The 26,374-nt window shown below is 37.4% G+C and overlaps 3 protein-coding genes across 5 annotated transcripts; 2 read left to right on the top strand and 1 right to left on the bottom strand.

Moving 5' to 3' along the window:
- Nucleotides 1-69: 69 nt before the first annotated feature.
- LOC105277298 (protein transport protein Sec24C) lies at nt 70-6,026 on the top strand. The gene is made up of 15 exons (XM_011335558.3): nt 70-221; nt 752-1,453; nt 1,657-1,779; nt 1,968-2,147; nt 2,228-2,423; nt 2,505-2,620; nt 2,865-3,275; nt 3,544-3,670; nt 3,750-3,910; nt 4,040-4,219; nt 4,425-4,626; nt 4,719-4,913; nt 5,011-5,202; nt 5,595-5,788; nt 5,883-6,026. Exons 2-15 carry the CDS (start codon nt 752-754, stop codon nt 6,024-6,026), a joined length of 3,123 nt encoding a protein of 1,040 aa, XP_011333860.1. The 5' UTR covers nt 70-221.
- On the top strand, nt 6,024-12,238 carry LOC105277303 (heparan-alpha-glucosaminide N-acetyltransferase). Of its 3 annotated transcripts, XM_011335563.3 has the most exons (12): nt 6,024-7,241; nt 7,373-7,509; nt 7,761-7,894; nt 8,109-8,224; nt 8,663-8,828; nt 8,958-9,162; nt 9,333-9,500; nt 9,778-9,911; nt 10,054-10,223; nt 10,529-10,703; nt 10,820-10,932; nt 11,389-12,238. In XM_011335563.3, the coding sequence occupies exons 2-12, from the start codon at nt 7,390-7,392 to the stop codon at nt 11,568-11,570; spliced, it is 1,683 nt and encodes a 560-aa protein (XP_011333865.1). In that variant the 5' UTR covers nt 6,024-7,241; nt 7,373-7,389; the 3' UTR covers nt 11,571-12,238. The 3 variants fall into 3 exon arrangements, with proteins under 3 accessions (XP_011333865.1, XP_011333866.1, XP_026828248.1); XM_011335564.3 differs by lacking the exon at nt 8,109-8,224 and having other exon boundaries at nt 6,024-7,509; nt 8,745-8,828; XM_026972447.1 differs by lacking the exons at nt 6,024-7,241; nt 8,109-8,224 and having other exon boundaries at nt 7,376-7,509.
- A 1,205-nt stretch (nt 12,239-13,443) lies between these two features.
- LOC105277302 lies at nt 13,444-26,271 on the bottom strand. Its single transcript, XM_026972450.1, has 11 exons — nt 26,031-26,271; nt 22,686-22,708; nt 22,393-22,466; nt 21,891-22,263; nt 21,287-21,735; nt 20,851-21,161; nt 20,331-20,524; nt 20,028-20,153; nt 19,801-19,863; nt 19,537-19,662; nt 13,444-16,524 (listed from the first exon to the last, which is right to left on the bottom strand). The coding sequence occupies exons 1-11, from the start codon at nt 26,051-26,053 to the stop codon at nt 13,604-13,606; spliced, it is 4,683 nt and encodes a 1,560-aa protein (XP_026828251.1). The 5' UTR covers nt 26,054-26,271; the 3' UTR covers nt 13,444-13,603.
- Nucleotides 26,272-26,374: the final 103 nt, after the last annotated feature.

The following is a 26,374-nucleotide window of genomic DNA, read 5'->3' as shown; positions in this document are numbered from 1 at the left end:
ATGTATTGAAATATGCTTTGTGGTACTTACAGTCATGATGGGCAAAATTGTAGCATGACGTGTCTTGTCAGCGTGTATCCGACGCATGCGCAATGCCGCCTTACGTGGCATCGGCAGCAGTCACGATTACATCGACGTACATTATCTGGAACGTTTTCGCGTAAACATTTTTGGCAGGATATTCAGTTTTGTTATGATTCAGACACATTTCACGACATAACGTAAGTGTATTATATATTTTATCGCAACTGTATGTGCGTAAGTTTTCCACGTGTGTACATATCGGTATTTTTGTACTACTGACTCCAGAACTTGAAATGTCACACACGCCTGTTTTTACAATTTTCTATTAGTAATTTCTAATATTTTGATGTATGCGTTTTACATTAAAATGGCAGCTTAATTCGTACACGTATAGGGCATCAGCCCTGCCTCCCACTTGCATCTATGTATCAAATTATTGTGACATAATTGTCATGCATATTCTTTTTTGTTTCTAAGCAATTTACTCATTATTTCTATGTATGCATTAATAATCAATGAATTGTAATAATGAAACTTGTCTGTAGTGAGACATGTATAAATTTTCTTTGATCATTATTATTTTTTGTGTGCTACTTTTACATTACATAAATTAGACAATGCCCACTAACAACTTTGGTTATTTGTTTAATCTTAATCTTTTCTTAATATATATCCACCTTATTCAGTTGTACAGTCGTTCAGTTTGTAATAAAGCTCTTTGTAACAGATGCAGCATATTCAGGAAATAGGGAGGCAGCATCCATATGCTGCACCAGTGCCTCAACCAATGAACACCCAACAAAGCTTCTCAAGGCCGCCGGTCATGGGACAACAGAACTTGCCGGGCACACAGATGCATTCTCCCTTATTGCCCAATCAAACCATGGATCATTCTCAAATAACGAGTCCTCTAGTGTCTCAGGGTGTACCTGCTTCCCAAATGTCTCCACGTTTACCCATAGACCCTCACGGACAATCTCATGGGCAACCTACTGCAGGTTATCAAACTCAAGTGATTAATCCTCCAAGTACTAGCCTACCTCAGTCTGGAGTGGGACACTACAATTCTGCACCACCATTGCCATCACAGACCATAGCTAGCCCAGGTTTACCACAATATGAACCAAGACAATATCCTCCTCCTCCTCTCACGACAACGGGACAACCTATAGCGAGTCTTCCAGGACCTAGCCTTGCTCAAGTTCGACAGAAGTATCTACAAACGGCACCACCGATGCCAGGCCAGACTATGCCGAATGCTGCTGGACCGAATCTACCGCAAGCTGGGCAAAGACAATACGGTTCTGCGCCTCCATTACCAGGGCAACCTTTGTCTAGTCCTTCGGGACTGAACCGTGGACCAGCCGGACTTCCTCCAAATTATCAACAACCAACGTATCAACAACAGCCAGGATATCCTAATCAGATGGTATGACTAATGTCGCAAATTTATCAGTTTTCCGACATTTGTTAAGAATCTTGGTTTTGTCTGTAAAGTTTCCCAAAACCATTGGTAATAATTTTGAAGAGAGAGTCTATAGAACAGTCACGTTCACATGATATTATTATATGTGAGAAAACGTTGGACACAGTTAGTATTTAGTTATTTTTTCTCTGTTCTCTGTTTCATAGGATATGTATAACAATCAGAGAAGTCCGTATCAGGGTGGCGCTACAGCCAGTCCTACAGGATATCAATCGGGACTACAGCCGCAGCAAGCTAGACGGCTCGATCCAGAACAAATGCCCAGCCCGGTATGAATTCAATTCTTACTAATTTAATTTAATATTATTGTGTTAACTATTAAATCTATTGCAAAATTTGAAATAATTAAATATATATATATATATATATTTAATATTTGTGAATATATATTCGTTATTCCAAAGTAAATCAAATCGACAAAAAATCAGCTCATTTATTTATGCTTGATTCTTCGCAGATTCAAGTGATGCAGGACGATCAAAGCACGAGAGGTGGAGTATTCACTACGAATCAGAGAGGCCTAGTACCACCCCTGGTGACGACAAATTTTGTAACTCAAGATCAAGGAAACGCCTCTCCTAGATACATCAGATCTACCATGTATACTGTCCCTATTACCGCTGATATCATAAAGCAGGTACCTGTCGTTAACATATGTTGATGATTCTGTCTGATTACATACATTTTTTCACAACACAGCATTCGCATTTTTCATAGACCAATGTTCCGTTCGGACTTGTGATTAGTCCAATGGCTCGTACTGTACCGGGAGAATGCGAACCGCCGATTGTAGATATGGGTGAGATCGGGCCGGTACGTTGCATACGTTGTAAAGCGTACATGTGTCCATTCATGCAATTTGTCGATGCTGGCCGAAGATTCCAATGTATGTTTTGTAAAGCAACGACGGAAGGTAAGAACTGACAATTTTAAAGTTGAATATGTTCTTACTCTATATATTATATTATATTTTTATGTTGTTCTTTGCACTTAGTTCCAAACGAGTACTTTCAACATTTGGATCATACGGGACAACGCTTAGATCGTTACGAAAGACCGGAACTGATGTTGGGTACATTTGAATATATAGCCACGAAGGATTATTGCAGGGTAATTACCAATCAATTGATAATAATTTGTATAATTTGGAAAATAAAAAATTTTAGTATGTTAAGTCTAATGGAGTAACTACAATCGCATTATATGCTTTAGAAAATTATAAGTAAACACAAAGGGTATAAAAGATATAAAATTATTTAAAAAATATTTATTCGAAATTTTTTATCCAAGATTGTGTTAAAGATATTATCACATGTACGTATTATGAGACACAAAATTCTTATTCTGTCCACAGGACAATATTTTTCCAAAAGCACCGGCCATTGTATTCGTAATTGACGTATCATATAATACAGTGAAATCTGGATTAGTGAATTTGCTGTGTACAAAAATGAAATCTGTAATCAAGAACCTACCTGTTGATGCTGGACAAACGAAAAGTAACATGAAAGTTGGCTTTATAACGTACAACAATACTGTACATTTCTATAATGTCAATCCGCGTCTCGCTCAACCGCAAATGTTGCTCGTCGGAGATGTTCACGACATGTTTATGCCGCTTTTGGATGGATTTCTGTGCGACATCGAGGAGAGTGACGCGGTCATCGACAGTCTCATGTTACAAATCCCTAAGATGTTTGCGGATACTCGAGAAACAGAAACGATTCTTGCTCCTGCCATTCAAGCTGGCTTGGAAGCATTAAAGGTACAAAGACTAAATGTATATGCACACAATAAATGTAGTATAGTACTTTGTTACATATAGTACATGTAGTTGTGTACATAAAGGGTGAGTCGATTCCAAGAAGCCAGATTTAAATATAAAAAATTACATAGATCAACTCTTTTTTTTTTTTAATGATTAAATATGGCACGTACACATTTTTCAGATTCAATTCATAGTTTTGCGTGCAGTTGCTATATGCAAGATTGTATATCTATTATATCTTATATATTTTTCATTATGCTTTCAGGCATACGAATGCTCTGGCAAATTGTTAGTATTCCATTCGTCTTTACCAATTGCCGATGCACCTGGAAAATTGAAAAATCGCGATGACCGTAAGGTACTTGGGACAGATAAAGAGAAAACAGTGCTAGGTGTGTGTTACTATACTCGTACTAGATGCATGTACTAATTCTAATTTTCATGTGCTTATAATTATCTTGTTTTTCGCAGTGCCACAAAACAATTTTTATAACACTTTGGGTCAGGAATGCGTTGCTGCGGGTTGCAGCGTGGATCTGTTCATTTTTAATAATTCTTATGTAGATGTAGCAACGGTCGGTCAGATTTCTCGTCTCACTGGAGGAGAGATTTACAAGTATACTTACTTCCAGGTGAGTTCTTCATATTTCACATTATGATAAACTAATAAAAATATTTGGACTCGACATTTCAAGATAAATGTTTGCCTCTATAAGACAAAATTATTAACGAAGAACATAATCGTGGGATCTTTGTTGCAGGCTGATATCGATGGCGAAAGATTAATTTCAGATGTCATCGATAACATTAGCAGACCAATCGCTTTCGATGCCGTTATGCGAGTGCGTACGTCTACGGGCGTCCGAGCGACAGATTTCCACGGTCACTACTTTATGTCCAATACAACTGATATGGAATTGGCCAGTGTAGATTGCGATAAGGTATCATTACAACTGGTTAATACTAAAATTCTAGTTAATTCATTTATTCAGTAGTAGATCAATTAATCTTCAATTAATATAGTAATAATAGTAATCAGTATTTAATTCAACGATTACATCATCGTAGTACGACAGAATTTAGAATTTAATGTGTTCCAACTATCAAATTCAAATATTCAATACTGAACTTTGTTTAACGTAATAGGCTGTCGGAGTAGAGGTTAAGCACGACGACAAACTGACGGAGGACGAAGGCGTCTACATCCAAGTAGCTTTGCTGTATACTTCCTGCAGCGGCATAAGAAGATTACGAATCATAAACTTGAGCCTGAAAACCTCGTCGCAAATGGCCGAACTGTATCGCGCATGTGACTTGGACGCTATCATAAATTTCTTCTCGAAGCAAAGTAAGATATGTTGACAGACGCGGATTAAAAGAATTCACGCGAATTATATATTATTGTTCAGATAATAATACCTAATTGAATGATGCATTTAGGTGTCTTTAAGCTGCTGGAATCTAATCCGAAAGCGGTAAAGGATAATCTTATCGCAAGATGCGCCAACATGTTGGCCATATATCGGAAACATTGTGCAACACCATCCAGCGCTGGGCAATTAATATTACCAGAATGCATGAAGTTACTTCCGCTTTATATCAATTGTTTACTAAAAAGCGATGCCTTGGCAGGAGGTAAAAGCGTATTCTGTATTTTTTGTAGCATCAACGTCGTTTAACGCGCCTTTAATTTGCAAGATTAAGTTATCATTTATCTACTCTCTTTCCTCAGGAGCCGATATGACGATCGATGATAGATCTTACGTTATGCAAGCGGTCGCAACGATGCCTATTTCCATATCCGTTGCGTATACGTATCCCAGATTATTTCCTTTACATGACATTGATCCTCAGGATACGGAATTGCCTATGATGTTGCGCTGTTCCATCGACAAATTCACAGATGATGGCGCGTACCTACTTGGTAATAACAGAATTACTTATCTTGCTATATATCTTTTTTATTGTCGATTTTAGATATTAATATATGGGCAAAAAGTTCTTCAAATTTTAGCTATTTTTTTTTATATTACTATTAATGCAACGATACATAAAATCTTATCGATCAAAATATTCGTATTCGTTATCGACTATCTTTCGCAATCTTTCAAGTAATCATTGAGCCCCACATTCGTAAAAAATAAAATTTTGAACCACATGAAGTCATGTGAGACTCGACATATTTTGCAAGCTTTTAATATCTATATAATACACTCACATTAAATAATATTATATTTAATATTAAAATAGTATTCCATGTGTTATATCTTTATATATGTATGTTAGGTATTATACCTTCTTTTTTGTATTTTGCAGAAAATAGCGTTCATATGTTCATTTGGCTGGGTATGGCACTTTCTCCTCAATGGGTGCAGGGTGTATTCGGTGTACCTTCAGTAGTCCAAGTCGATACAGATCGCACTGCACTGCCAGTATTAGACGCTCCTCTGAACAACAGAATCAGAAATATCATCGATCGGATACGCGCTGAGAGACATCACTGCATGAGAGTAAGTTCGCAAATTTTTGGACGCATTTCGTCGCGACGAAGGGATTACTTTCGAAACGATTGCGATGCAATCTTTTTGTTTTCTCCTGTTGCAGTTGACGATAATGAGGCAACGCGAGAAGCTGGAGATGGTACTGCGTCATTTCTTGGTTGAGGATAGAGGAAACGATGGGAGCCCCAGTTACGTCGATTTCTTATGCCACATGCACAAAGAAATACGAACACTACTTAGTCAATAATTTTTTTTTAAGAATTAGCTACCTTGTACTCGAATTCCCGAAGTCTTTCGTGTCAATACTTTGTTAACGCGTCGTCTTGGAGGAATTCAAGCAAGGCTTGATATTCGATCATTGCAACTCTCGTGCGTGCATCTACATGCGCGCCGGAGAAACGAAAACATTGTAACTCAACATTGTATGGATGCGTGTCGTATGTCTACACATACGCAGGCAGCGGATTTGAAGAAATACGACTAATCATTCCGACGGATACCGGATACGTATGCGGAAATGGACGCGCTTGCATCTTTCGATCGTACAGCAAACACATATGGATAACTATCAACGTAAAAATTGTATTATCACTTTATATTTTAATTAGATTATTAATGTTATTATCGCACTAAGTTAATAAAGTGTATTAAATCATATAAACTTATTATATTAATTATATATATATATATATATATATATGTATATCGGTAATATATTTTTGTGTTAATTTTTGTTACTAATACACCAGAAATGCGCCTGGATTAACATGCGTTAATATTAAGATGAAATTGTATTTGCGAAAATGAACCTTTCTCTTTTTTATTCTTCTTGACTCATTTCTCGTAAAGCGACAACGCGTAATATTTGCACAAATTTTTGCTGGACTTCAATATGAACTCGCATAAATACGATTACATTGTACGCACACATACGCGCATCAAAACATGAATTTAAAGTGGACTTAATCTTGTAATCGCCTGAATCGTGCCGACAAACTAACTAAGCTTTAACAAATTTCTTGATATCGAAACTTTACTACTACATGTACAAGCAATATTGTACGAATTGTCTCTGAAATAAATGGGCGGACTTGGGGAGCGTATTGTTCGATTAAATTATGCTCGATTTATACTCAGAACATAATCTCTTGCTTGCAAAAAAACATGTTTGAACGTGAACGGCGCGAACGATCGACACAAATCTTCACTTTCACTCTTCGCCCGTATGTGTTTGACTTGATGTAATCGCATTCCGATATTCGAGATATTAAGAAATGTTGTTCTGCCACTTCAGTCCAGCGTCGCCTTCGCACTGGTACAGGTGTTTATCGATGCCGTCGACGGCAACTGAGCTCGAGAGATTTTTGGAACAATGATATTTAATTGAAGTCTCAGCTTGTTACGTAAGAGAGAAATCGAGATACAGTTATTTGAAATTTTGTCCTACGCAGCATATTAACGGGTAAACATATTTCACATACATGTATATATATATATATAGCTATAAAAGTACTTTATTACATATATATTATGTTTTTATATATTGAAAAATAACACATATAAATTAGTCGAAATGAAAATATTACTTTGTAGAGCTTTAAATCTCAGCAATGGATGAACTTAATTGTGTTTATGATCACTTAAAATTCGACGAAGCCTGCGTAAATGTGATGTCTGACAATAGCAACTTTGATACGTGGCTTTATTCGCTCTCTACAGATTGCTTATCGGTAAATACGATTATAAGTTTGTACTGCATAATTTTTAATCTTTTAGATTTTTACTAATAATAGATAACTAATGGAGATCTTTCTGATATGTATTAAATTTATTATACTAACTAAAAAGGAAATAACAAACTTGTTAAAATAAAATAGAAGAGAAAATTTGCAGTTTATATTAAAAATTTTTACAAAAACGCATCACGATTTATATATATATATATATTTCAATGTAACAATATATAAATGTACTTTTTTAGTGTCCATACAAGCGAATAGCGCGGATTTCGAACGAGGTCAATTCGAGCTTAAAATTCAGCACGGTGAAAGCAGTAAAATGGAGAGTTCTAAAAAACGATGGCAGTGATGAATACATATCTGCCAAAATTACAAGGTAAATTTTAAGAAAATAGTTTGTTACATTTGACTTTTCTTTTTTTATATGGCAATTCCTTGATTTATAACATGTGATACAATAATTCTTTTTCTTTGACAAACGATTTATTATCAAGATTAATATTTTATTTTATCTAATTTGTACTTTTTATCAGGATATTCTTCTTATTGTATCTTTAAATAATTTCTTTCTAGAATTTTATCTTTTTTAGCGATATTTTCTGCGAATTGTCACCAAATCTAGGACAATACGGTTTATACGAATTGGCAGTACAAAATAAAACTTGTAACTTTAAAACTTTGAAGAATTCAACTTATCCATACACAGGTATGCTTTTTTAAAAAATATTCGAAAATTAATAATTATAAATATCACACATATATAGAACCGTAGAATATCATTATACGTTATTATATAAGAATTATATGATTAAAGTATCAGTTTGTGATAAAAGCAATAAGCTTATCATTCGTAAGCGATTTCAGCGTTTCATCTATCTATTAATTCTGATAATTGACGATAATTGGCGATATTCTGATAACGTGGTATACCAATAATCATAAATAATAATCAATAGAGGATTATTGCAGAACCATAATCGCAATTGAGAGAAATCGATTAAGATATGATTTTAATTATTGCAGCTTTTATTTTTATTTCTTCTTAAAGGAAAAGATGTATAATTTATATGGTTATATTGATAGCTTCTTTGCATATTGAAATGCATTGTGTAAATCTGCGACAAACGCATTATGTTGTTTACAGAACTGTTTATTATTTTGGGAATAATTACATTTATCTTATTTGGCATATCCACTGGAAGATTATTATGGTATATGTTTAAAAGGCGATGGGGAAAAGCCGCAAAGGAAGGACCAAGTAACAAAGAACCAAGGAAACGTCGTGTGAAAGCTATTGATACATTTAGGGGGTATGGTTGCATGTTACAATTACATGAAAACCTCTCATAATTGTGAATGTCATTTTGCTACTACTTGCTATTATTACTTACTATTCACGACAATTTAGATTAATTTTAATTTATTGTTTTAATCGATAGGGCTAGCATTCTTTGTATGATATTTATTAATGATGGCTCCGGTAGTTATACCATATTGGGGCATACAACTTGGAACGGTATGCTACCAGGAGATTTGATATTTCCTTGCTTCATTTGGATTATGGGAGTTTGTATTCCTATAGCTTTATCGGCGCAATTAAGACGTGGAGTTTCAAAGTCTCAGATTAGCTGTTCCATCTTAAAGGTAAGTATCGCACAAACAACAAACGAAGACTATATCTACAGTAGTGTATTATTAATTTAATTAATTATTTATACTGATTTAATTAATTATCGTATGATATAGATAAGCATATTATATTTAGTTAAATAAACCTTATGTACTATATCTTACATATTGATTGATATTTCCAGAGGAGTTTCCTTCTATTTCTGATAGGCGTTTCGCTAAACACGCTGGGAACAAACGCACAACTGGAAAACATACGCATATTCGGTGTTCTTCAACGATTCGGAATTTCTTTTCTAATTGTTGGTCTAGTGTACCTTTGTTTTGCATCTGAACAATCCAAAGCTGTTCAGGTAAGCTGAAGATAATGTAACAGATGCAAAATGGTCTTGGCATATTTATACATTATTATTTTACACAAATCTCATAAATAAAAAAAGAGTTATAAATCAAGTTCAATAGTAAGATCAAGTTGATCAAGAATGTCATATAAAAACAATTTACAAATTACATTCATAGCACAATTAATAACGCAATAGAAAATATTTCTATGCGTATTGTAATAGACGTCTCCTGCAAATTAGTGTATTATTGTATCTCAATAACACATGAACTCTTTGTAACTTATAGAACTCATCACGCACATGGATAACACGTGAGATGCAAGATATATCCAGCTTGTTGCCACACTTCTGCGTAATGTTGATTCTAATAATCGTGCATTGCGCCATAACGTTCGGCCTTCCGGTTCCAGAATGTCCCACGTACGCAAATCGATATCGATCTGTAATTCAATTTACAACTGTAAATTGTAGTTGACGTACTTAACTGTACTGTAGTTATAATAACAAAATCGTCTCCGTTGCATAATGTAAATAAATAATGATGAATCTACGTACACCGCAGCGGGTATCTCGGGCCAGGTGGAAGACACGAGGATGGTACATACTTTAACTGTACCGGAGGCGCGACTGGATATATAGACAAGATCGTACTGACTTTGAATCATGTTTATCAAAACCCAACTATCAAGTACGTTTATGGAACCGGTCCTTTCGATCCCGAAGGAATTTTGGGTAATTTTTCCTCGTTACATACATATAATTTTATAAGCTTCATAGATGTCCAATGTTTTTAAAGGGCATAGGTTTTTTTTAGATTTGATCTCATAGAACATATATGTTGAAAAGATAAATACATTTTTTCGCATTTTTTAATTCCATAGTGCTAATACTGATAAGAAATAATAACTAGGTCGTTGATAAAGAAATCGTCATGCTTGCTTAAATTATTCAACGATTATTATTAAAATTCCTACTGTAATCATTATATTTTAAAATTGTATTTAACAGGCGTACGCTTTTCTTTTCTCTATTTTCAGGGTGCCTCACAACGATATTTCAAGTGTTTCTAGGTGTGCACGCTGGTGTAATTCTGATGATATATAAAGATTGGAAGGATCGTGTTATGCGATGGCTTCTATGGGCAGCACTGTACGGCTGTTTGGGCTGCGCCTTTCATTTCACTGACATTATACCCGTCAATAAAAACTTGTGGTAAGATGCTAACAAAATTTGTTATTTTTATTCTTACTTTTAGAATTTTTCGTAACTTTATTTTAATAAAAAGTTACAATTAAAATAAATCACTTAAAATGATTGTAATTATACAGGTCCTTGTCATTCGTGTTTGTTTCAACTTCTTTTGCCCTGGCTTTTCTATCCGGATGTTACTTACTGGTGGACGTTACTAGAGTTTGGCGAGGAGGACCTTTCAGAATACCTGGTAAGCAACGATATATATAAAATATATTGTTTAATCTAGTTCTAAACATTTTTCAACCAAAATCGCAATAGTTAATTGTAGTCAAATTAAAAATAAACTTAATAGTAAATATAATACATATACATTACGCGCCTAAAACGAGAAAAAAAGAGACTAAAATTATATTAGACATATATAGATATATATTTTTTGTTACAATTTTGTTACAACATTTTGTTACAATTTTAATCAAAACAAGGACTTTTTAATATATTCTTTGGCTAAAAATATAAAATAAAATTAAGCTTTACATTATATTAACAAGCGCATGTAGGATTTAAATGCGATAAAAAAATTAATTAATTAAAGAAAGTATGAGAACGTTTTTGAATTTTTGTTCTTTTGTAGCAGTGAAATCGCGCGATGTAGCTACTAGTCTATTTTAATATTTAACATTGTCTGGAAATATAAATCTAGGAATGAACGCGCTGGTATTATACGTGGGCCATAGTATATGCTACCAAATCTTCCCGTTCCATTGGAGGATCGGCGCAATGGATACTCGTGCATTGTGTTTTATCGAATCAATCTGGGTTGTGTTCCTCTGGACAGTTATAGCGTACATCATGCATCATAAACGAACGTATATCACACTCTGAATTATGCTTATACGTATAATTACGTGCCATGTTTCATTACTATATTTCTAATATAAGCATAGCAACACAAACAACTTAGAATGTTACATTAAAAACGTATGTATTGTGTGCGCCGATATAATATAGAAATAAAGATGATCTTTATACAGTAAATTACGATCTAAATCGAGCTAATAATACGTCATTAATATGTCATAATCATATCGTTATTATACGACTTCGCATTGTGATTCTCGAACAAGAGCGATTGCATTGCATTCTTAGCAATCACAGGTAATCACATAATACTTAACAGTGTCAACGTTACAAATAATTTATTTTACAACTTGAGTAAGGGTAATACAGTGAGATTCAGGTAACAAGATTCACGACGATGTGTGCATGCGTATACATATATTCTCAGCAATGATTAATATTCTTAAAAAGAGCGTTATCATAAATTTTCATAATAAATTATTGATTTTAAACAAACCACGTGGCTCTGCTCAAGTAGCGTGCTGCATGATGTGCAATTGCAACGTGTTGAAACGGACGATCTTGTCATGAAGCGGTTCAAATTTTCGGGTTCTTCCTTAGGATACCAATAATTCCTTAGGAAGTACTTTCTCTACTACTGCAGTTGAATGGAGGATATTGAAAACAACCTTATTATTTACAAACGAAAAAAATTGCACGCGATGCAAATATTCAGCATTCTGTAATCACGAATAAAATTCAAAATCATCTATTCATTTTTAATGTGCAACTTTTTAAAAACTAGAAAATGAGTTATCCTTAACACAAGTTTCGGAAATGCAAATCGAAAGCGATGGACAGATTAAAAAATTGTCTGTCGACAATGTGTCCTCTACGAGACTTATGGTGAATTTATATTATTTAAATAATTCATTAACAATTCGTAGCTCCCTTTGAAGAAACTATTCAGAAATTTATTTCTTCGGCGGAGCATCGGCAAACACGACGTGGGCGAGCATTATGGATTATTGTGTAAACAAAATAGAAAAAAAAGCACACTAACAATTTGATCTTGTTCAAGGAGGAGGATTCCACTTATCCTCTCTCGGTAATCTCTAGTAATCGGTTGCATCGGGACCTGAAAAACAATAAATCCAATATTTCACAAATAATGTTTCTATTGCAAAAGCGTAAAGATAAAATTAACGAAAAGTATAGTACGTAGATTGTATACTATCGATGAAATTCTCAAAAAATTCTGAAAAGAATGCAGACTGAAATGCTGTATATAATTGACGAGATAAATGAATGTTTGTTGAAAACACAAAAACACTCTGTTCCACTTATACATATCTACATTTAATTATACTATCGATCTTCGTTGCTACTCTCTCCTTTTTTTTAATTATTCTTGTATCTAATCTCTTTCATCTCTTATTACATTATCTATACTGAATTTAATATTGAACAAAAATTATTGTACGTCGTGTCTGAATCTTATCAAACAGTCTTACTGAACAATTTTTTCTATCGCTTACTCAAATATTTTGCGCATCTTAATAAATCTATTCGTGTTCTTGAATTTCAGTATTAGTTGCACAACATGCACAAAGCAACCAAGCATCGATATCTAACGATCAGGCTTTCCGCGTGATGTAATTGCAAGAGAAAAGGGCGAGAGAGAGAGGGAGAGAGAGAAAAGAGAACTAAAAAGAAAAAAAGAAAGACAAAAACAAATAGATATAGAAAGATAGAAAGAAAAGAAGAGAGATAAAGAGAAAAGGATTATATATACATATATAATTGATTTAACGATAGAAAAATTAAAAAAAAACAAAAAATAGATAGACAATAGAAGCGAAGAGAGGGAAAGAGGGAAAGACGGAGAAGAAATGAAGAGTTTGATACACGAATATATGGAAACGATATGTACCGATAGAAAAAAAATCACGTGGCCCGTAGCGCCTCGGGCATACTCAGCCCCGTCTTGCGAAGAGAATCGAGAGAAAAGTATGTCCGTGGATCGTGGTGCGGTCGCTCGCGGCGGCAAACACACGGCCTCATTCTGCCCTGGGCCATCAGCAATAGTCGGTGTTAGCATTCGTACAGGACGTTGGGATAGGAGGAATCACCGCCGGTACAGAATCGTTAGTCCCACCAGGTTGCCGTGTCGGGCAGGCGGTCAGCAGGGTCTGCGGCACGTTCTTCGTACTTTTGATTCTCGGGCATAGCACGTTCACCTTGTACGCCCAGGAGGGCATCCTGCTATCGAGGATCTTGTAGGCCAGAGAAGGCACGACATTGTGATCCTGCGGGCCCGGATGCGACTTCGAGTTCTTCCAGGCACGGAAGTATGGATCGTTTTTATAAGACGGCTGCTCCGATTGACATACCGCTGTGTGATCAATCGCGAGACTAGGTAAACTTGCGCTACCCTCGCTCAAAGGTTCGTAAAACTTTCGCCAGGACTGTTCTAGCACGGGCGAGTACTCGGGAGATGTTAAGCCACTCGAATAGTTGGAACAATAACTGTCGTCGTAATTGAAGACGTTGGGCTTGAGCGGCAAGTTGAGGTATTCCTTCCTGCAGGAGGAGTCCGTCTTGGGGTAGTCAGAGCAGGTGAGAATGGAATCATCGTTCAGAAGCCGAAAGAGTCGGGAGTGTGTCTGCGTTCGCTGGTACCTCTTCAAGTTCTTCGAAGAGGTGCACTCCGAGTCTGTGTCGACCTCGGATATCATGCGGCTTAGGTCTGAAGTAACTCCGCTGTCCTCATCATCGGTATCTTCGCGGGAATCCTGGACGCTCAGCAGACGCTTTCCACTTATTTGGCAAAATTCCGATTCAACACGCTGCTCATCTTTGCCGTCCATAGGGTATTGCTGATCCGACGTTTCATTTCTATCGGACGCGTTTGAATTCGTATCGACAACTTGGAGCCGAGGTGTCTCCTCTTGCATCCAGAAGCACTCGGCCACTTTCGGTTCAGCAATCATTCTTTTTTCCTCGAGATCCAGATTCTCAAAGTTGTAACAGAATTCCTGCGAAGCTTGAGCAAGTTTGCGATTTTCGTCGTTCAATTCAGACATATCTTGCGTAGCCATCATCGACTCGGAAACAATAGGATCGTCATTATCTTTCAACGTTGATTCTGTATATTGATTCGCCTTGTCGACTTCCGTTGCTCGCGGATTTTCCTCCGCGTTATGTTCTTCATCGATCTCACTGTCTTTCTGAGAATCGAAGGTTGGACTAAAATCTTTTCTCAAAGTGAAATCTACATGTGGTATTGCATTCGTGCTGGCATCATCCGTTGACACGTGTCTCTTCACCAGCGTGAAATCTACGCTGGTGTCATTGCCGATGTGGAAGTTGACACGGACATCGTCCGTCTTGTCGTCTGTATCTCTTGTCGAATACTCTTTCGTGGTGCCACACGATTTCTCCTCTTTTATCTTACTGTCGCCGACTATCACCGTGGTGATGTCCTCGTTATCTTCGGAGACAAAGAACTTGAATCTCAAGGGCAAACTCACACTGACCATCATGGTCTCGGTGTCGTCGGGAGGTTCGTCGGTTCCCTCGAAGGGAGCTTCGTTCCGTTCGTCGATGTTTCTTTTACTTTCGCAATAGGGACTCTCAGAATCTGAGCGTTCCATGTTCTCATAAATAACACTCAATTGATGAGGAATCATCGATGAAGCGTTGTCGGGATTATCCTGATGGCGTTCCGACTCGCGACCAGTAGGACTTGTTTCATCGGATTGCAGATCGGCGTTTGGTTCACGTATCTTCGTCGTGACGTCCTGTTCAAACGTATCGCGAGGATTCAAATAATCATCCGTGTAATCAGAACGATTATTTTCGAAACATATCTTCTCGCTGCAAGTACTGCTTTCAGAATCGTTCATCGAATCGCATTCCTGATCATCAGCATTGCCACTCGGATAAGTGTTAGTGACGTCGGTGCCATCAATTAGTACCGACGATTGGCGATTGTTGCCGGAAGAAATACCAGGATCGTCCTCCAGCTTCTCGTAAGGATTCAGGCCGGTAGAATAGGCTAGATAGGAGTCCGAGTCACTATCGGACGATGTGTTATTGGAGGTGGTATCATCAGCCTGATGACCCTTTCGGCAAGAATCTGAGAGGTGTTCGTTGTCAGAGATAGAATCGCTGGACTCGCTACAATCATTAGGATCGTTACCATTACTAGAATCGCTGGAGTCGCCGGATTCACTGGAATCGCTCGTGTCTACATATGTGTAGTTAGGTACGTTGATGTGCAGGTCGAGTTTCTTTCCCGACCTGTCCTTATCAGGCCTCCTGGCATTACTCGACATGCCGTCTTCCTCGTCGATTATATTCATCGCTGTAATAATGCCATTTGCCTCGTTGCTGCAGTTCTCGCCACGACAGACGTTCTTTGCAGAATTGTATGTCCCGTTGCATTGCGATCCAAGTACGTCCAAGTGATTGATCTCATTGGGCAGGACGGTATTGCCTGCCCCAGTAACTGCGTCATTTCGAACAGGATGCTCGCATGAGATATCGTTCTGAATGAATGGTGAAGTGGCAGTGGCGGTGAGGTGATCATAAGAGTGATTGCTGCTGTTCGCATGGACTGGTGGCTGTTGAACACCTGGATTGTCGTAGCTCATTTGAGGATACATCGTCACGTAGCCGTACTGGCTCGGAGAGTCAACATTTGCCTGCGCGACGTCCGCTGGATTTTGATTGTAAACCGGGAAAAAGGATTCGTAACCGACGTACGTACTTCCATCCGGGTACCGTGGACACGCGTAAGGAAGGTAGGAACGTTTATCCGTTTCGTTCGCGGGCTCGTTAAGTCGAGCGCTATACTGCACGGGATAATAGCCCCACCAACCCTCGGGATACCAGATAGGAACGGATGGAGGAGGGAAGAGTACACCCTGCTGATTTCCCGGCAAGTTATTCTCTGTTCGGCAGGTGTAATCTGCTTGACGATTTTCTTGCGTGGCTACAACAAACAGCACAATGCATTCAGAAGAAAATTAGATTCGTCACACCGGGCGTACAACCGCGCGCCTTTACATCGCTTTTTTCTTTTTGTTTTTTCAGTTTTTTGCCTGAGATTTCCTTAAATCGCGCGTTCGATCGCGTCGTCTCGCGCGTTGCATGATCCACGGAGCGACTTTGCAAAACTGCTTGGGAAAAGTTGCCTGGACCGGAAACGCGTGAGTTTACGAGACTCAAATTCGCATTTTGCTTTCTCTCTTTCCCTATATTCCTTTCTTCGTACGCGTACGGTGACGCTAGGTCGATTTTAAAGGCGATAGAGTTGGCATAATGGCACGAAATATAAGCGGAATTATTTATCAGCTCAAGGAAACGAGAAGAACAATTCATCCTGTGTTCAAAGGAAAACAACAAGAACTTCAGCGAACCAGCCAATTTTTGTGAGCAATTGTAACAACATTTATATGTTTAATTACAATTGCACTTCAAAAGTAACTAGTACACTTCAACAAATTCTTTTGTGCGTCTTAATATTTTCAACAAAGTAGCAACTGTATACGGCAGATATGAACATCTATCGTACACGTATTTAATACGGTAACGCCTGAGAAATAAGATTCGTAAAGATACAAACGAAGGTACAAGTACGTTTAGCTTAATATCATTACTAATATTATATTATAAAGATTTTATGTTATGAAACAATATCATCTGGACAACTAAGCGTCTAAAAACAATTGAATTAGAAAAGTGACAATTGTTTTTGATGAAGAATAGGATTGGAATGCATGAATTTTATTACTTTTAATTAATATTATATGATGTTAATTTTTTAATTAATAATTTTTTACTTTTTCAATTTTTTAAATTATTAACTAATGTATATATATTGCAAGCCACGTTTTTAGATCCTTGCCTAGATTAATACTGTTATATACTATATTTAAGTTTTGAAATTATTATTTGCATATGCGGTTTACGTAGTGTATATTATTATAATGTAAATGTCACGTGTTGATCTATTATGTCCAAATGCCAACATGTATCGTGATACTAATTGTTGTAAAATTGCAAGTATATCATGCTAACTAAATACATTGTATAAGAGAATACATTCTGATATGAATATAACTCGCATTCGTGTACATTTCCGTACGTTCTCGTTCTTCACCAGAATCGTGATACTTGTGACTAAGTACATGCAAGTAACCACTTTGCATTATGTTGCGAATACTAGCGATAGTAAACATGAAATCATTAATATAGATCATGCAACATTCTCATTAATTCCTATATATCTGTATTATAAAATAGCTATATAATTATATTTATATCACAGAGAACTTTATACATATAAAAGATATAAGATAAATAAGAAGTTAACGAATTAAAAATATACACCTTTTATAGTTTATACTATATATCATACGTTGTTTTATCTCTCTTTTTCTCTCTTTCTTTTTTTTCTCTGGCTGTAGAAAACGTTAATAAAAACGCCAAATAAATAATATTTTTTTCACACACCTTTTGTATGTATGTTTGCATAAAATTATCGACAAATAAAGTAGCAGCGAAGAAAACTTTTGTTATTCCTGTGAACACAGGTTTCAAGAATGTTCGAGCGGTATCACGTACTTGTTACTTTGAATAAAATATTTATTGGGATGTGAAGCGCTCGTTACGAAACATTAATGTGTATACAGATAAATAAGCTATTATGATATTAATTTGTGAATGGAGAAGGTGTATGTAGGTGTGTGTATTGTACAAGATAAAATTAATAAAACTTGTATTAAATATTATATATACAGGGTGAGGCACTTAAAACAGGCCACCTGAATATCTCGGCTGTTATTGGTGATAGAAAAAAATGTGTTAGACCAAACTTGTATGGTTTCGAGGGACATATAATTTGTTCTAAATAGTTTTTTATTAGGTGGACGCGTAGAGGTCATATGAAGGTCAACTTCGTTTTTTTAAATGGTATGATATGTTTTTTAACGTACCATCTAGTAGAGCGTTTGAAGATGCGTACATTGATCTACGAGTCAAAATCATTCAAGGTCACTGAAGGCCAACTGCAAGGGAAAATAATTTACTTTATATTGCCTAGAGTTCTCTGCTATTAAAAATACTGTAAACTCAGAAATGAAAAATTTCTTAGAAAGTCCTTAGAAATTTTTTCTTTTTCCGCGAAGTTCTGAGTTGTTGTTATCATTATTTTTTATATTGCCTAGAGTTCCCTGCTATTGAAAATACCGTAAACTCAGAAATGAAAAAGTTCTAGCCCTTAGAAATTTTTTCTTTTCCGAGAAGTTCTGAGTTGTTCATATCATTATTTCTTATATTGCCTAGAGTTCCCTGCTATTGAAAATATCGTAAATTCAGAAATGAAAAAGTTCTAGCCCTTAGAAATTTTTTCTTTTCCGAGAAGTTCTGAATTGTTGATATCTATATTTTTTATATTGCCTAGAGTTCTCTGCTATTGAAAATACCGTAAACTCAGAAATGAAAAAGTTCTAGCACTTAGAAATTTTAGCCTTCAGTGACCTTGAATGATTTTGACCCGTAGATCAATGTGCGCATCTTCAAACGCTCTACTAGATGGTACGTAAAAAAACATATATCATTTAAAAAAACGAAGTTGACCTTCATATGACCTCTACGCGTCCACCTAATAAAAAACTATTTAAAACAAATTATGTGTCCCTCGAAACCATGCAAGTTTGGTCTGACACATTTTTTTCTATCACCAGTAACAGCCGAGATATTCAAGTGGCCTGTTTTAGGTGCCTCACCTTATATATAAGAGTTACGAAATAATGAAAACTGCTCCAAAAAACTGAAATCGTAAACGTAAAAGAAAAGAAATAAAAATGCATATACATATATATGTATATAGAAAACTTTTTGGAGACATTTGTGGCGTTTCCAAAAAAAAGAGAAAAAAATGCCTATAATTGGCATGATAGCTTTACAGATAATAATGATTCCATCTAGTGAATATACTTACCGACACTTTCCGGTGCTGTCATTGCTTGTAATATCCTGAAGGACCGAGAAGGAATTGCGCTACCCATGTACTTCCTCGGTTCTTGAACCTGTTGCTCACTGGGCGGCAAGTTCGCCTGTGTTTCTTCTGCATGAGAATCGATGAAGCACATTTATCAAATATCATTCAGTTCGATCATTTTCATTAAATTCAATCATAATTAAGTATGATTATTTAAATTAAAAACGATATGAGGCAAGATTTCTTTGTGAACCGCATACTTACCGAATGATTTGGAATTTCTATTTTGTTTCTTATTCACAACGTTTTGTGTAACATTACGTGGTGCTGCAACACACGAATGCGATATTGTCTGCGTTTATCGTTTGATTCTTATTGCCCTACACACATGCGTTTAATCGATTGAAAATATTGTTACTTATAAAAAATATCAAGGGGAATAATAAGCAACATATAAAAATATTTCTCATGTGCTTACAAAGCAAACTTACCTACGGAATTAACTGAGGCGTCACTCGAGTCCGTCATATTTTGTAAATATCGAAAAGCTCGAGAAGGTATAGCCGCACCACGATATCTCGGATCTTCCTCTTGGTGAAGATAAGTTTCGTGGTCAACTAAGTGAAGAAAACAAAATTATTTCATTAAAAATAATTAATATTATCTGCATATACATACGAGACAGGTATTTGTGACACATATTTGTACAAGTATATCAAGCAATTTCAACTTTTTGCAATTTTATACTAATGTAAGACCAGTCAAAATGATAGATTTGAATAATACTGTCCTACCTTGCTCTTTAAACTTATTCATGAGTATCTTCTCATCCTCACTTAACTCCATTTTACGTATTTGCTCTGTTCCCACATCGTTGGATGCAGAATCCGTGTCTGTAATTTTCTGAAGTACACGGAACGATCGCGATTGGACTGGACCAGGCTCGTGAACCGGAGCCCAATGCGGCTGTTGTTGCTGTTGCTGCATACTGTTGTTAATTTCAATAGTCAGTAGAATTGAAACTTTCATATAAATAACTAATTCAGAGAAAATAAACTATTAACTAATTTGTGATATAGACTTGTGCTAAAGTTGACTCGCCTTCAGATTTTTAATTATTTTTCTTCTATTAACAATAACAAAATAATACATATCATGTCAATAATTTATTTGCCATCGTTATCCATCTTTTTGCTATCTTTCAAATAATTAATTATTTTCTTGATGTCTATAAAATAACTTCTCTTTTTAGCCAACTGACAAAATTTGCAAATTTCTAATAAACTGAATCTGATTTGTTTAATAAAAACTTACGGCTTTGCAGTCTGTACAATTATTCTGTTTCCGGTATTAGACGGCGTCGTTTTCTTATCGCTACCTTCTACTACGAGAGGGATGATATAGGTTGTTCCAACCGGTTGTTGGGTCGGACGAGATGAAGCTGCAACGTGAATCGGAGAATGGTCCTGCTCTTGTGGACGATTTTGCATCTGATTTCCCACTTGAGTCTGCTGCGTGGGTACTTGACCCCATCGCTGTTGATGATGCAAAGTTGAAGCTGGCTGCTTAAACTGATGATGGCCAGATTCGTGCTTTACGTCGAATACCGATGGTCTATCCTCGATCTGAAGGAACAATAATCACAAAAACATGATTTCACTGATTGCAGGGTAAAGACACCTAATATTGTAAACGTAGGCGTTAGTTAAATAGCAGTTATTGTTATAAATTGTTTAGTTAAAAAAATTACTCGAATCGGTATAACACGTTCGTGTTGTTGATTGGTTTGTCGAGGCATTGCGGAATCGGTGTTCTGCCGTTGCTGTCGCGGTTGCTGATACTGTTGCTGCTGAATCGGTTGTTGTTCCTGTTCCGCTCTTTGCTTCGCTTGCACAGGTTTCATCTGCTGCGGGGGCGGTTGTTGCACCTGAACGAAAACTGTCGAAGCGGGTGCGTTTTCCGTCGGGCTGTTGGCTGCTTTGTTCGCACTCGTGCGTTTTGCCCATTCAGGCAGTTCCTCTTGCGGCTTGTTCTTATTTTGCAACCAAGGTGTAGGGGCCTTTGCCAAAGTGACTTGTGTCGGGGTACTTGGGGTACTCGGACTCTCCGGAGTATTCGGATTCGATGTTACTATAATCGGTGCTGCTTTCGTGTCCACTTTCGTAACTTTCTTTGTTGGTTCAGCTTGCTTGTCCATAGCTAGAAGAAACAGGAATTTACAGGAACATCCGATCGTTCCAATCTGATAAGCATATGCGATTCATTCGTTTGTTTATAGGATGACATATGATGATGCACAACAACAAATAATAATTGATTCTCAGTAAAGATAAAGGATAAATATAAATGATTACCATTCGACGGTGTCCTATTAACCGAAGGTGATTGCGGTACCCTATTGAGGGAAGGCTGGGGCGGCACATTGGTAGGAAAGACAGGTACCGCAACTTGTGGTTGCACAAACGGATTCGATGCGGTAGTAGCTGCGGACGACGGCTTCGTCTCGACAGCGGATTTCGGCGGTCCTTCTATGCCTTCGTCGTTGGCGTTCTTTGCCACTCTCCTCGCCATTCGCGGGCTACGGATCTGCGAGAGATCCAATTTGCCACCCATGCCCGGAGTGTACGTAAACGGCTTCTTGTCTTTCGTTAACATCGCGTTCTGAATGGCTGCTGGCGGCTCGTAAGCGTCATTGCTAACTACCTGCGGTCTCTTTGATGGTGCATTCTACGCAAATATCGATTAATTCAAATCAATAAATTAAATCATTTTTAGTTAACTTTTAATTAAAGGAAGATAAAAGCTCGAGATCGGTAATCTTGATAACACATTATAAATTGTATTTTTTCATCTTACCCCAGCAGTGCTTATCTTCATAGTCGGCAGTTGACCAGATACTGGAGGTGGAGGAGGCGGTGGAGGAGGTGGACCTGAAATCATTATTCCTGGATTACAAACAATATTGATGAGCACACGATTCATTTTATTATTATATCTTTTTTATGTGTTAATCAAGTAAATTGAGAATTAAATAATTTAATGATTAAAATCATTAAATGTCTAATTAATTAAAGTTGAGGTCATAATTAATTATAGCAGATTTAATTCTCAAATCGATATATTGTCATATAATGATGCGTAGAACGTACCTGCAACCATGACGTCCGGATTCCTGTAAAAATTAAACAATTTCAATTAAATAATTATCTATTTTTCCATTTTAAATAATCAAATGCAGAAATAAAGGATATGATTAATACACCCAGAATAAATTTGGAAGATCTTATTATCTTAAGGCGATCTTATACCGTCTCTCAATGTGTGTAATAAACATTTACTTTGCATGGGAGAAAAATTGATTTTGCACGAGAATACATTTGGCAGACGAAAACGAATTCTACATCTTCGTTTGCATGAGACGTTGCTATCTTATCTGTGGTATGCAATTACTTCAAGGATGAATCAGCTTGCGCGTATTCGTACTTTGCTCACGTTAACACACGGTATATTTATATACACGTTCCAATTATATACATTTCGTACATATGTATGATTTAATGTATGATGTAATTTAATGTGATTTACTACCGTTTCTAAGCATACAAATGAATGCAAATAAGTGATAAAATGATCATTAAAAGTTTTGCACAAAATCTTTCATTATATTACATCATACGTTATGATACAAATTCATTGTCCACTCAAATAAAACTGATTGCTCCTTTTGGCAATATAAAAATCAATTGTGATGATGTAACCGACTTGAAAGTATGTTTGTAAAAAATTTAATTTATTAATCGGTAATCAATCGATTGCCTTTTTGTCATTCAGAAACTAACGTGCAATCCGATGAAGGCTGATTCGAATCTTTTTCTCCTTTTAAGATAATAGGGTCATTTCCTTAAAAGGATCAGACAACATTGGCCGCAAAGATTGATCGAAAGATATCTAGTAATCGCGCAAAATATAGCTTGCGATTCACATTTAATGCAATGTTAATACATCATTAGTATAAAAATCAATAAAAATATCATTAAAAGCCATTGACAGTTCCATATATCCAGTATACATGAAACAAAAAATACTTGCAAATTAAATGGATTAGTTTACTTGATCTCGAGATTACGTGTTTCCATCTATTTTTGATTCGGGCGAGCAAGCAAAATGCGCAGTTCTTGGAATCAAGCAGTAAAATCGTATAATAAAGCGTAAAATTGTATAGAATTGCATAAAACTATGTTGATTCTCAAGGAGATCTATTCTCATTTCTCATAAAGAGAAAGAATAAGAACAACGTAATAGCAAATAAAGTTTTTACATGTTTTCCGCAACCCAATGAGACGCACGGAAGTTAAATTCGCTTGAGCATATAAGAACAATTCATTCGCGAAGCCACTTTTTGGCAAGGAAGGAAAGAGAAGCGAGGAAAATCTGAAAATAATTCTTAATAATAGAGTTTTGGAGAGAAGTCCAAGTGCGGCGGCGGAGCACAGGCGTTTTTATCTTGGCACAACCGTTACGGCGCGCGGCACGTGGCTCTCGATTTCAACGGATTCACAGGTGCTTCGTCGAAAGAGATAGCGCGTTCTCGTGGAAAATTTGCCAGCTTTTTAAACGTTATTTCCATAGCATAAATAAGCTATGCCGTCCGTACTGCCTACGGTGCGCCGCGCTGCTCTCGCTCTTATTGGACGCTGGTGACTAATGATCGGCTATGAATAAACCTCCGTTTTTATTCTTCTATTTTAGCCACCATGAAATCCGTGAAACTCGAGTTGTTCAACGTTGGGACATGTTGCTTCAACGTTGCTTCAACGAGCTTTCACTTGCAACTTTCTCCTGAGAGAAGGTCGCGAGCATCTTCTTCATTCTTCATTCGTGAGTCGCGTTATCGCGAAGCTACGCGTGCGATGTCTCATCCGCGAGGACAACTCCAAGTTTCTTGGAAAAGCTCGGTCATGGCGAATCGAATCGGTCATGCCGATGCGACGGCCACGCCGTGCGACGCTCGGAGCCCAGCCAACGGACCACAGCAAGTGGAAATGTATTTAGGTAGACACGTCGAGCGGGAGTAATTTTAGCACGGGCTGACCTGCGCATCGGAGGCCCCGCGTATATAAAACGCTTCCAATTATTTTATTTTTAGGATTTCCAACAGCGCGGCAAATGCGCGATAAATGAACGTACAGCTAGATCGCCGGGCGATATCAAGAGAATTCGCTGCTATGAGGAGAGAACTTTTCAAAGTTTCGGAAATCACAAGAACGAGACCAACCTCGAGATCAGACTAACGCACATAGATGATCGTGATGAAATTACTATCGCGTTGTATAATCAGTAATTTGGGATTTTCCAGCAAATCGATCGTTCGAATTAAACTATTCATAATTAACGTGCAACTACTCGAAAGAGAGCAGAATCAGCTATAATAAAATAATAGAAAAATTAGAGAAGCTTGATTATGAAACAACTTGGTTTTATCCAAAAAAATCCAAAATTACTTATACAATTTAACATTAGCAATTGCGAGAAATAACGTGTTCGCGCATGCAAGTCTGCAAAGCACACTCAAGCACTCGTGCTTGGTCCATAAGCACATGTGCTTGATTGATAACGCTATGCGATGCAATATTCTCAATTTGCAAAGACGGAGATGTCTCTCGGAGAGACTCTCCGCGAGACACCTTGGGCCGTATGCTGGGCCTTGCTGCGCGCTAAAGCGCATCAACCCCCGCCTCGCGTTGCTCCAACTTGTCGGTGTCTCGGCAAGAAAAATGCGCCGACTCGCGAAAAAGCTAACGCTTGAAATCGAATCGTCTCATCGAGCGAGTGTCGCTCGCCTCAACGCTGAAATTATACGTGTCGGGGCCCTCCTTGGAACGACGGCGAGGCCAATTCGGCCTTGCGGCGCCCGATGACCGGCGATGGTCACGAAAAACGAGTTCCACCTCTTCCCTGCTCCCTTCATTCGCCGGTGTGTCTGCACGCGCGTGTGTATGTGTATATACGTGCGCGTGCGCGCATATGTACATATCAAACAGTTCATGTAGATAATATGCAATTTGTAATATGGTATTTTGACATCGTGATGACGATATGTTGTAATAAGAATAATAATAAAACGTATGCATAATACGTATATCAAAGTAAAGTTCGGCCTAGCGCTTAATCTAAGTCACGCCTAAAACTGAATCTAATTGTTAATATTGGATGATAGTTATTGAATGATACTTGAATTTTAATAAAACAATATTCGCAGGAATCTTCATCAAGCTTTCCTAATGTAGTCGCAAGCATTTGCGCTATTTCTAGCGAAAATATACTTCGGGGGATGCGAGAGAGGCGTAAAAGGGTGTCACACGTACGTACACACGCACACAAGCCACTCGGAGTCGTCCGCACGCGCGCATCTCCGCGGGCTCTGACGATCTCCGAGAATCCGCGATTTCGATCCAATCGCGATTCGGATTCGCAAGAAATGTTTGAAGTCTTACCCGACAAACGTCGAGGAGCTCATGTTCGCTATAATATTCGTAATTCGCTGGGGCTGATGATTCCGCACGCTAGCTTACGCCGCTACCCACTAACCGATAGAAACCGGTTCTTCACGAGCAACGAACGTTGTTCCCCGGTTGTTCGAAAAGTTGGAAGAGGAGGCGGATATTAAAAGGGACACGCAAGAGCAGCACCGATGCCGACACTAGCGCGCGCACGTTGCTACTACAAGCCGTCGCCTCGATTCGCTTGGCGTTCGTGACTTTACGGGCTTAGCACCGCGCAGCTCTGACGATGCGGCTCCGCAGTCTTACATCTTTACCGATTTGATCGCCTGGTCGCG

The sequence above is a fragment of the Ooceraea biroi genome, chromosome 9 (assembly GCF_003672135.1).
Source record: "Ooceraea biroi isolate clonal line C1 chromosome 9, Obir_v5.4, whole genome shotgun sequence".
Classification (NCBI taxonomy): Eukaryota; Metazoa; Arthropoda; class Insecta; order Hymenoptera; family Formicidae; genus Ooceraea; species Ooceraea biroi.
The sequence above is the reverse complement of the archived record's forward strand: the minus strand, read 5'-3'. Positions and strand labels throughout refer to the sequence as shown.

What these genes read in the sequence shown, in the direction of transcription:
- LOC105277298 (XM_011335558.3), top strand. Translation starts at nt 752, where the DNA reads ATGCAGCATATTCAGGAAATAGGGAGGCAGCATCCATATGCTGCACCA. An exon ending in CTGGCTTGGAAGCATTAAAG is followed by an intron (nt 3,276 to 3,543) that starts GTACAAAGACTA and finishes TTATGCTTTCAG; the next exon opens with GCATACGAATGCTCTGGCAA. An exon ending in AAGCGATGCCTTGGCAGGAG is followed by an intron (nt 4,914 to 5,010) that starts GTAAAAGCGTAT and finishes CTCTTTCCTCAG; the next exon opens with GAGCCGATATGACGATCGAT.
- LOC105277303 (XM_011335563.3), top strand. Translation starts at nt 7,390, where the DNA reads ATGGATGAACTTAATTGTGTTTATGATCACTTAAAATTCGACGAAGCC. An exon ending in TCTCTACAGATTGCTTATCG is followed by an intron (nt 7,510 to 7,760) that starts GTAAATACGATT and finishes GTACTTTTTTAG; the next exon opens with TGTCCATACAAGCGAATAGC. An exon ending in CCGGTTCCAGAATGTCCCAC is followed by an intron (nt 9,912 to 10,053) that starts GTACGCAAATCG and finishes CGTACACCGCAG; the next exon opens with CGGGTATCTCGGGCCAGGTG.
- LOC105277302 (XM_026972450.1), bottom strand. Translation starts at nt 26,053, where the DNA reads ATGAGCTCCTCGACGTTTGTCGG. An exon ending in TCCGGACGTCATGGTTGCAG is followed by an intron (nt 22,467 to 22,685) that starts GTACGTTCTACG and finishes TAATGATTTCAG; the next exon opens with GTCCACCTCCTCCACCGCCT. An exon ending in TGAAGATAAGCACTGCTGGG is followed by an intron (nt 22,264 to 22,392) that starts GTAAGATGAAAA and finishes ATATTTGCGTAG; the next exon opens with AATGCACCATCAAAGAGACC.